The sequence below is a fragment of the Seriola aureovittata genome, chromosome 23 (genome assembly GCF_021018895.1).
Source record: "Seriola aureovittata isolate HTS-2021-v1 ecotype China chromosome 23, ASM2101889v1, whole genome shotgun sequence".
Lineage (NCBI taxonomy): Eukaryota > Metazoa > Chordata > Actinopteri > Carangiformes > Carangidae > Seriola > Seriola aureovittata.
This window is the reverse complement of record NC_079386.1, coordinates 13,435,183-13,446,626: the sequence shown is the minus strand read 5'-3', so window position 1 is coordinate 13,446,626 and position 11,444 is coordinate 13,435,183. Positions and strand designations below refer to the sequence as shown.

At 40.6% G+C, this 11,444-nt stretch overlaps 2 protein-coding genes and 1 non-coding gene across 3 annotated transcripts; 1 reads left to right on the top strand and 2 right to left on the bottom strand.

The window, feature by feature from the left end:
* The first annotated feature begins 1,282 nt into the window (after window positions 1-1,282).
* Window positions 1,283-5,402, top strand: ankrd53 (ankyrin repeat domain 53). Its single transcript, XM_056369331.1, has 6 exons — window positions 1,283-1,368; window positions 1,677-1,770; window positions 2,942-3,141; window positions 3,437-3,601; window positions 3,726-3,846; window positions 3,995-5,402. The coding sequence occupies exons 1-6, from the start codon at window positions 1,316-1,318 to the stop codon at window positions 4,559-4,561; spliced, it is 1,200 nt and encodes a 399-aa protein (XP_056225306.1). The 5' UTR covers window positions 1,283-1,315; the 3' UTR covers window positions 4,562-5,402.
* Window positions 5,403-5,492: 90 nt separating this feature from the next.
* Window positions 5,493-10,178, bottom strand: tex261 (testis expressed 261). Its single transcript, XM_056369332.1, has 6 exons — window positions 9,982-10,178; window positions 8,324-8,403; window positions 8,065-8,218; window positions 7,815-7,882; window positions 7,546-7,648; window positions 5,493-6,930 (listed from the first exon to the last, which is right to left on the bottom strand). Exons 1-6 carry the CDS (start codon window positions 10,049-10,051, stop codon window positions 6,815-6,817), a joined length of 591 nt encoding a protein of 196 aa, XP_056225307.1. The 5' UTR covers window positions 10,052-10,178; the 3' UTR covers window positions 5,493-6,814.
* trnak-cuu (transfer RNA lysine (anticodon CUU)) lies at window positions 7,153-7,225 on the bottom strand. The gene has a single exon. It is a non-coding gene; the product is annotated as a tRNA-Lys (tRNA).
* Window positions 10,179-11,444: the final 1,266 nt, after the last annotated feature.

Here is an 11,444-nt window from a genome sequence, read left to right as displayed (position 1 = left end):
AATCACAGAATAAAAGGGACAGTCACAAATTAATAAAAACAATAATTCCCCAACCTTTTTGTTTAATGAGTATGAGTTGCAAACAGGTCAACTATAGCACGAACTTCCCATCTTTTCAGCAACAAGAAAAGATAACTACCAAGTATTGTTAATCCTATAAAGAAAAAAATAGATTCCTCTGATTTATAATCCCCTGAATCTGAAATCTCAAATTTTCAAAAGATTCCAGCTCTGGGAACTCATACTGCAGTATTTCTGACATGTGCATATGTGCCCTCTGAACTGCAGTCCGTCACACTTTGTTCAATCAGGGGTCAAGTGGTCAATAACTGTGACCAGAGAGGCCTGATCCTCGATGAGCCCATCAACCCCTCAGAGATATAGAGAATATTACTGTTCCACTTCATATCGCCAGCACGTCCGGGGTGCATTGGAACAAACGGGTCCTCTGAGGCTTCCACAGCACTGGTACGATTGATCTGCTTTACTCGGGCCAAGTGTGAGCAGCCAATCCTAATGCACCATCAATACAGCCACACCAGAGATGTGAGAGAGAGCTGTGGACTGCGTACAAGGGTGGAGGTATCCATTTCTGTCATGCCTGCAGCCACTCCTCTGCCTGTATCTGTCACAAGCTATTACACTGACTCAGACATAAACATGTGTTACTGAATATGCTGTATGCTTTTATTGTCAGTTCAGATGGAAGAAGAACTGGCAATTACATGCCGATGAAGGCTGCATCTATGAAACATGTTTGGTGTGAGTGCTGAATAAAAAATAAATATATCTTATATCAGATAGCTGTCCCTGCATTTTCTGAGGTTCTGCCATCTGTTTTTCTGACTGGAATATCTGCAGCACATATTCTTCCTCCGTTACCTTCAGCAAAAATATGGGAAAAAGAGGAAGTTAATTTCTTTTAAATCAATCACAACACTTAATTCAATCTTTTTTCAGTTACATTAAAAGAAAACAAAGTGAACACCAAATAAACACTATGGGACGTGTTCTACTGTATTGTTGTTTTCTCTTTTCCAATTTCTTGTTCATTTTCTTGTTTGATTTAGTTTAGTTGGACACAGTAAAAAATAAAAAATATGGCAAAAAAAATAATAAAACCAAAGAAAACTTGTAATTTATCAAAATCATAAATCTTGTATCTTCAAATCAACTTTATCTGACCAGAGTTGACCAAACAAATACATATAGTTAGATACTTTCAGTAGCCGACAGTTACCTGTCAATACTGTTGTACTTTAAGTCAAGTAATCTTCCGCCACTGACTCACAAGAATCACGTTTCCATAGCAACCATGGAACCCGTCAACAAACCCGGAAAACGGAGACGTGGGAGATGTAAAAACTGGTAAATAACCTTAATAATAGTTTAAGCTAATAGGTGATTTTTTAAATTTATTTTCTGTGCTTATCGCCTGAATCTTTACGTTTGTACGAAAGTCAAGCTAGCTGCTTTTAGCGCTTTAGTTTGTTATTCTATGGGTCATTGTGAACGTGACATGGCTGTGTTCGTCACCACCCACAAAAAATGCGACTAACTTGGCGATAGACTAAATAATCCTTTTTAAAAAAAGGACTAAAAGTAGACCGTCGCCTCTCTTGTGGTTTTTAATGCCCTAATGTTTACAAGCTTTTCGACCTGGTTATATCTCGCAGGACAGAGCCCCACAGAGCTCAGGCTGACCTGCTCATGTTCCCTGCTGTGGATGGAGGGAGCCCGAGGAAGGTGGACTTCCGGGTGGACAGACAGGTAGGTTCATGGTGATAAAAAAGTTTTAGACACTAAAACTAAGGTGAGGATACTGTCAAAAAATAGTGCCATGAATAGTTTATTTACATGTATCACTTAAGTTCATATAGTTACTACATGGCAGGTAAGTTGTTCCAATGACGAATTTACCACTTACCATTTTAGTGGATAGTTCTTTATGACTCTGGCTGTGTAGTAGAGCTTGTTGTCCTGTTGTGTTTTGCACAGTGGTGTGCGTTGTGCCCACTCCTGTGTCATAAAGAGCAGAGAGGAGTTAAGAGATGGGACAACCATTTAATTGAGTACAAAGCATAAATATACAACTTTTTTTTTTTTTTTTTAAATTACCTTGCAACCTTATAGTCTGACTGAAAATGTGACAAACACAGAAATGCAACAGGCCTTTATCACAGCACACATTTTGACTTTGTCATACTTTAAAATGCACAGGTGTTAGTTGTTGACATTGATGACGGCTGTGTAGTAAGTCAAACCCAAAGCGTCAGGCATCATTATTTATACTATTTACAATCATGCTTTGCCTACTGTCAAATGTCAAAATGGACTGGGGCTGCTTGTAATCAGTCAATTCAATTTGCTCTCAGATAAGTGTTTGGCCTATCAACAATTCCCATTAATTAAACAATTCACAGTAAAAGCAGACATTCCCACAAAATGGAAGTAATCAATTCAATTACCTGTACCTTTTTAAAAATGACAAAATTTATTTTCTTACCTTCCACGTCTTTTTTTCAAACACCACAGCAGCTCAAACTCATTGATTAGCACACCCTCAGCAGGTGTGTTTAAATCACCAGGTGGAGCTGATTGGCTGGAGGAAATGGCACAGCTGTAAGTAATGACATTAATGATTAGCCATGCAAGGCAGAGAGCATACACAACTGCAGAGCCTTGTAAACCCTAAATGAAATGCAGTCACCGTTAATGTTATTTATACCTGTGCTTTTCCTGCTATGACGTTTCAAAAATGTTTGATGTGAAAAAGGCCTTTTGGGCATTACCGCCCTCTCATTCACACCTTTGCTCAAGGGCAGTTTGACTCAGTATGAACTCAGGTCATGTAGGTTCAGGTTGTAGAAGTGGGCTAGATTATAGCAGTAAAAAATATTGAGAGTACACTTTGTGCTTCTCTGTGTGTTTCATCCTCCAGGGTCTGTCAGAGCTCCACATGGCCTGCCTTTACGGCCAGCTTGATTATATTCAGCTCCTGGTGGAGTCCACGTTGGGGGGGATCAACAGCAGGGATCCTCAGGGTCGCCGGCCCATTCACATGGTCATGTCTTCCCGAAGCTCACCCAACACCTGCGCCTGCCTCAGATACCTGCTGGAGAACGGAGCTGAGATTAATGTGTAGGAGCTTTATTTTGAAATGTTCCTCAGCTGTCACCTTAGTAAAATGCATCTCAAATATCCAAACTAAAGCTTTTAAAATGGGAAGCTGAGAATAGAAAGATTAAATAATTTACATTATTCAATACAAGTGAAATGATGATTAAAATGAGATGCTAGTGAAAGTTTGTAGATGTTGCAAGAGATAATGACTGTAATGATGATGATGAATATGATGGCAACAGTGATGGTGATGAATACACATAAATATGATGATACTTGTGTTGTGTTTTTTTTTTTTTATCATTGTTACCAGCACCACAGACTCAGGGCAGACGGCGCTGCACCTGGCCGCCTCTGAAGGCTTCCTGGACTGCACAGAGATCCTCGTGCAAGCCAGTGCAGATGTGTTGGCCCAGGACATCATGGGGCACACACCTCTGGATTTCGCCCGGATCTGGTGCCGCAGAAAGGTAGCAAGGTAACAAGCTAACAAGCTAAAGGAACGATTCACACAAAAAACTAATTCAATTCAAATGTTTCTGTTTCAGTTAAAATGTTTTTATTTTTTAACAGACATACTTTCTTTGTGTGTGTGTGTGTAGGTATCTGAAAAACTGCATGTGGAAGGCAGAAAAGAAGAAAGAAATGGAGGGGAGGAAGCTAGTTCAAGCTTTATACACTGATCTTGTGGATATGGTCAAACTGAATAATCTCAAAAGAAGGGTTAGTGTGTTGTGGAAAGTTCAGTCAGTTCAATATAACGCAGTATTTTCAGTTCTCTTGTTATGCTGTGATGACATTTGCAGCGATGACATTTGCAGCATATATTCTACTGTATGTGTAAACACACTTTCCTCATGTATGATTTCAGACACTTATAGATGAGAAGATGGCAGAGTGGGCGAACAAGAAAGGTCTTCCTCACCTAAGGGATTTCTCCCCCAAGATCTTGGTGAGCCAGTACCACACCGAGTGCCTCTCATCAGATCAGGACCGCTCTAATCTGAAACACACCAAAGGCCTGAGTAAGCACCAGCCGAGAGCTCCCCAGGAAGATCAGGCAATCACCTCCTCCAAGCCGAGGGCCTCAGCCTCCAGGCCCTGGACCATCTACATGGGCCTCCAGCCAGAGAGACCCCCTGCGGTGCCTGACCTCCGAGACAGCGTCACAGTGTGGAGGGACAGCAGGAGCAGGCAGCCACACTACAGCACCAAGTGGGACAACATGCCTCGTGCCACCCCTGACCTGCCTCTGGACGTCCTGGAGAGGGTGTTGTTCCCCAGAGCCTTCCCTTCCAGGATTGTCTCCCCTTGGCACTTTGAGCCACAGAACATTGTGGAGGTCCAGCAGCGAGGATGCCCCCAGGGGCGGAGCACTTCCCCCTGGACGGAGGTGGCCATGCACCTGGCTGAGGTACTGGAGCCTGGACACTACTGAGCCTCTGTGAACTGGAGGAGTTTCAACCAGACTTTAAATTGGTTCACTGTTGTAAATTAAAACATCATTATCACCTCATCTGGTATTAAAATATTTCATATATTTTTACATAGTTTAGTTTCAGGTGGAAAGGACCTAAACAAAATTTTAGATTTAACATGTCTTCACAGATTTTGTATCAAATAATGTAGAAATTAACATACAAGTTTTACAATTGGAGGATTTCCTTTTAGGAAAACATCATGTATCATAAAGATGACTGTCCTCGTCTAAACTAACAGGCATAAAAACAGACCTATCCTCATAAAATACCCAATCACCCCTTAACTTCATCTTAAATTGACAAAATGAAGAATGTCACACACCCCATACACTGCAGCTCCAAAAGCAGGGTGAACAGAGGGGTGAGCGAAAGGTGAGAAAACCTCAGTGAACTGGGTCACCTGTCACAGATGTACCTCTGCACTTTCACTGATCCCCTCCAGGGAACTGACTTGGGATCCAGGTGAGGGCTTGTCAACAGCATGTGTGTGTAACTGCAAGCTGTGGCCTGTCAAGTAAAGGTGGGTGTGCGTGCGTGTGTGTGTGTGTGTGTGTGTGTGTCTCGTGGTTTTGTCATATCCCTTTACTTCATGAAGCACTTCACACCTCAGTGGGGGTCAAAGTGCACACTTGCCTCAACCTGGTGCACCCACTGTGACTTGGCCACATGGGACTAGAATAACATAATGCCATTCACCTAGACAGTCTGGCACATGCACACGCACACACACAGATTCTTGACAGAGTGGAGAGGAAAATCCATTGTACTGCAAATAAAACTTAACACAGAGTGAGTGAATTGACGTGGTTTGATTGGAAATGATGGATCAGTACCTCTAATTTTATTTCTTTGAACATCAACCTTGAAAAGAACCATTTAATCTGCAAGTTACTTCAACAAAATGTTTTATTACAGTTGTGTGCATACCAGCCTACAATGAATCGCACTCAGTAATTGGTAGAAAGAATTTCTCTCTTTCTCTTTGATAGTACTTTCATCAAACCATTATGAACAGCTTTTGTCCCCAACACCTGTAAGCTTACAAGAGTCATTGCACAGGCTCGATCTTCAGAGGTGTTTTCATTTGTCTTCGATGATGAATGTACAAAAATCAGTTTGTTATTACTGTGAATTCTTATAAACAGTCCCGGTTGCAGACTATCGCAATGGTGATTAATTCATGTGTAAGATGCTCGAAAACAAAAAAAATCTCACCTAGTGCATCGTTTTTCCGGCCAAATGTCAATCCTCCAGAGTGAGAGAGATCTCTTGTAGCTCACCAATTCAAGGGTGAAACGTAATCCTTTCTAAGTGCCTTCATTTAACCCCTTTTCATCAATGTGATGCGGCAGGGCAGAGCTTTTATATCATGCCTCACATTGTAATCAGAAAACTGTCTCCATAGATCAGAAGCTGATTCTTTTCAACTTAACTACAGACTGCTGTTTCTCATTTTAAGTCATCTTAATAAGTGCTTCTGTGGCGACTTGTTGAACTGTTTTTATCTAGGATCAATTCACACCAGAAAACCAAGCGTGGACTTCAGGATTAAGCCAGAAAGTACCTTTAAGCTGTCTAAGTCATCTGCAACCCACCTTCATCATCTGAGGAGATGAAATTTTGAACAGTCGTATTAAACTGTCTTCAATGCTACTTTGTGTATTGACTCCGATGAAGTGTGAGATCTACAACACACAAATAACAGCAGGATGTCATGTCAAGAAGAAAAACTGATCATGGTTTATCTGCCAAAGTCAAAGGTTACAGGTATTTGGTGGTTGTTAAATTTAGAAACCCTGCACAAACATATTTTAATACCAAAGCTTAAAAAATGGAGGAGTCCAATGTGACAATAAGAAAGCATTGCGCTACAGACAAGATCCCCTCAGTGAGGTCTCTAGTAGATGTTGTTGGCAGTCAGTACGTACAGACAGACAGACAGACAGACAGACAGACAGACACGAACAGACAAACATGGCCTGTGTAAACTCGTGGACTCGTCCACCAGGAAGCTCTGTTCTGTTCATTGGTCCGTCCTCTTTGTGTGCTCTCCTTCCTCTTTTGGCCACTGCTTCGTTTTAGTCCCATCCAGAAACACATTTCCACAGTCCTTCCAGCTTCCCCTTAATCTCCATCACACACACACACACACGCGCACACACACACGCACACACCCCGACCCCTGAACCTGCGCCCCGAGTCCGAGCTCCTCAGTACATTTTCTGTCGGCTAGGCAGCACTGCCTCCTTGAGGAAAGAGAACACCAGGAGGATCCCTGACCTCTTCCCCCTCTTTCCCTTGGTGAAGTAATTAGACACCACGTCATCTAAAAAGGAAAAAAGGGCAATTGTTATTAATTACACCATCCATCAATCATCCCAACCCACTTATCCTTTACAGGACAAAAGGAGGGCTGAAGTCTCTGTAAGTGGATTTTTATATTGTACAGACACCTAGTAGGTAGGAAATGTATAATATGGTTTGGAAAGTCGTTTTTAAGATACAATGAACTTAACTGATCTCACACAGGGACAGTGACAAAAGGCTACGCCCAACGTGGGGCTCGAACCCACGACCCTGAGATTAAGAGTCTCATGCTCTACCGACTGAGCTAGCCGGGCTATTACTAGCAGTAGCTGTATACCCGATATCGTGTAGTAAGAGACATTGACATGGTCCTCACTGGCACTATGTGCTTTTGGCAACGTATTGAAAAACAGGCATAAGGATCTAAGAATTTCATGACTCCACCAAAAACCCACAAAACGAAGTAAAACCAAAGTTTTCACACAGCAAAAGCAACAGGTTAACAAATATTTGATACTACTATGTTATTTTAATAACAAATCAGAGAGTGAGTACAGACTTAAACACTTAAACTCAGACTTTAACTCGGAAAAAAAGAAGATTCTGCGTCCATTTTCCCTCAAAAGAAGCTCACCTCCTTGTTGTATAGTGGACGGCAGCACATTCTCCCCCGCTGACAGTGACACAAAGAAGGCGAAAGGGATCACCCACAGGCAGATGGTGAAGTAGGCCAGCACCTGAGGCCAACCAGCAACAAGTGGAATATGATTATTACCAAAGGAAATGTAATTGCAGAACATACATCCCCGGTTCATTAAAAAACAGCTTGATCAGATTAATTTGAATTCTGTACATGTATCATAAATCTGAGCTGCAAGAATGCCACCCACTCCAGACGTTTACCTCTGAGAATGGATAATACTCTTGTGCAAAGTACTGGAAGGCCATGTAATGGTTCACCACCACCAACACTGCAGAGAGAAAACAAAAGAAATGGAAGGAAACAGGAAAACACTGCAAGAAAGAAAGATTACATGTAGACGTCATTGGCATATAATGTGCTTTGACTCAACTTGGTGAAATTATTTGACTTGGTTAATGTTTTAAAACATAAACAGGTAAAGAATCCAAAGCCAGTGTCTGTCATACTGACCGCAGGAGAGGATGAAGTTTGGGGAGCTCAGCAGTATGTAGGGAAAAGTCTGCAAGAGGCCGAAGTACACCAGGTTGGTGAAGAGGCCGACTCCCACCATCAACATTGGGAAGCCTTCAAAAACATAGAGACCTACCAGCACACCTGTCGAGAACTGGACACATTCACAAGTTAAATCAAACAGCAGTGTGGCTGAACAGTATTTAGTTAAATATGTCATTTCTACAGCATATTTTTTTAAAAAGCAAAACCTACTCACCAGTATCATGTACTTTATTATTCGACTGGTGGCTACTGTGTATTCTTCTATTAGTTCTGCCAAGTAGTACAGGCCAGCAGCTGGGTGAAGACAATAAGCCAGGAAACAGGAAAACAACAAGAAACGCAGATAAGCAGAACACTTTGTCATTCTGACTTGATATTAACACAAAGCAAAGATAAAACATATTCACTGAGGCTGGTAAATGTATTTACTCATGTCACCACTTTTGCTGTAAATGAACTATTAGTTAAGGTCCCAACAATAAACGTCATTCATTAATTATAATAACTTAGTAGGGATGTTTTAGAATGCACCAGACATTTCTTGTGAATTAAATACTCAACTTTATTACCAGGATCATACTATCTTCACAGTAATATAGCATTAATAATGCAGTAAAAAATGTTGGTAATCCCTTAATGACATCAAAGAGTTTCTCTTTTTCTGAGATGCCACGTGTCCAGTAATAAATGTTAATGAGCTGATAATAAAAACAGATGCCTTGCAGCCCGTGATTGGACAGTCCATTGGCAACGTCCTTGCAATGAACTTAAGAGATACTGGAGGTAAAAATACAAACCAAAGGTAATGCACCGGCCAAAGGGGTTTTTCTCACAACCTGGCAACCCAAAAGTTGTCCTTATTAATGGATTACAACAGACTTATATAGCATTATTAAATATATTTTGACCACTAATAAGGTGTCAACTTATCAATCAACCTTTACTGTAAAAACAAAAAAAACATATCCAGTCTCTTGTCAGTGCTAATGCAGGGAGTAAACAGCTAAAAATAAAAATACACAGAGAGGCCTAACAGGTTTGAGAGACTCAGTTACACCAATACAGTCTGACAGTCAGGAGCCACACCTGACAGCTGCAGCAGGTGATACGTGGACAGGCTCCTTGCCAAGTTTCCTTTGTAGGTTTCGTAGCAAACTAAACAGTGTTTGCCACATGTTAGGTGGACAGTTTGTCAGCTACTGTATTATCTAATGTCAACAAATGAAAATGCCACGAAGCTAAGGTTACGTAGAGTTGAAGCTTACATGCTAACCTTCCCACTACACACAGCAGATGCATGCTACTTTAGTTGGTCTTTACTGTGTCAGACATTATGAACACACTATTTGCTGATACATCTACCGATTAATTAGTTTGTATCGATAAGCCTGAGCCAGAAAAGTGAGAGACATAACGCTAAATGCTAGCTGCAATTAGAAAAAAATATAGCTTGCAGCAGAAGTGTTGGCTTTGTCCTAAGAAAACCATTTAGAAATGGAAATGCTAAAATGTAACTATAACAAACTGTTATATTTTTACTAAATTGTATATAGTTTAAAAATACGTATCGTTGTCATGTTTGGAGAAAAAAAAAAACATCTTGTCTTCCTGCAGTTGAAAGCTAGCTGACTAAGCAAGCAGATATCAGTATTTCAGTGAATTGACACACGACTTCTTTATTTTTGAGGTAGGATTAATATTAGTATTTGCATGTTATTATTGACTCATTGGACTGTGCTGAAGCTGTCGTCGCTTTGTTAAGCGGAGCCCTGATAACGTTTACTGGTGCAACTTCGCCGGCTGGTTTGGTTCGCTAGCATTAGCAAGCTAATAGCACGTTAGCATTCGCGAGGATTGTTAGCATGCACTTACCTATTGCTAGAGTGACGAAGGATATTTGGACAACCAACGACAGCCAGCTCAGTAAATAAATAAACCACATCTCTCTGCATATGAAACAACACACAAAAATATGAAAATAATACAGAAACAAAACAGGCTAGCTGACTGCTAACTAGCACTGGTCAAAGTTCCTCCCCCTGTGTTTTCAGTACAGGCTGAAGAAAGCTAAGAAGAAGGGCCTCATCTTTGCCACAGGCAGGTGTGTCGTGGTTGTAGCGCCCTCAGCGGTTGGAGGAGAAGTGCAGTAGTCTGACATGATCCCTGGGAAACATGGTAAGACAACATATTCAATTGTAATATAAAGTGCTTTGTGTGGGTGTTTGAGTATGGAGTCTGTCACAGAAAGAAAAATAATGTTAGGATGAAAATAAGAAAACGCACGATAAGTCAAAATTCTTCTGAGTAAAATTTGTGATGCATTAAATTCTAGTCACTCCTTAAATTTCATTTACTTTTTTATTTACTTTTTAATTAGGTGATCATGCTGGCCGCTATTGCTCCATGATTGTGATTCTGGTACTCTATTTTGTTAGTATATGACTTCTTTCTTTTCATTTGTCATGGAGATCATGGCAGGACATTAAACTATAAGTTCCTCTTTTTTTTCCAGGCAGAGAGATGCTTCCAATTTTGAGGCAAGCAAACATTTATTTTGCAATTGCATTGTTCACGGGGGTTTGAGTCTGCAAATGTTGTAACTATGTCGAGTGGAAACAACATGTGGGACAAAAGTATGGGCTATTTGTGTCCACACCATTCATTCTAAAACATAAAAAGTTCACATCTCTGTCTTCATTTACAAACGTGCCTGCTTTCTCTGGGCCTTTGGCTCAGTTACATTTGTTTCAGGAATTGTACCTTTAGTAAACATAGGCTGTAGTTAGGAGGATTCCTGTGAGAAACAAATTACACAGAAGTGGGCTATCTAGTAGGTAAGGTGAATTTTCTTGGAAATTTACTCATCTGGGAAGCGTAGCACCAGCTTTTCTAGGGAAGGAAAGAAGATACCACCCTTTCACAAAACTTTACTCCAGCAATATTTAAAAGGTGTGATATTTGGTGCTTTATGGTCAGAAAAAAAACACCATTTGGATCTAGTCCTTCTGTGAGTCATTAACACTTCCTTACTATTATGAGTATAAGTATAAAACAGAGTTTCAGAACTTCCTGTCTCTTTCTCTCGCATACACACAACCTTGCTTTAATGTCTATGAATTCAATAACACGGAGAATGCAGCCCACACCTTTGAGATTGAAAGAAATTAAAAATGTATGCCTGAGAGTGAAAAGGCAGACTTTCTAGTAAAAAAGAGCTAAATAAAGTAAATATATAATGTGAAACAGCATGAAGACACTAAAATGGTGTCAGAGTCAAAGGTGAGAGTAATTTCATCCCCTTTTCAAATGCTTTTAACAAAGAAAGATAGGCCGAT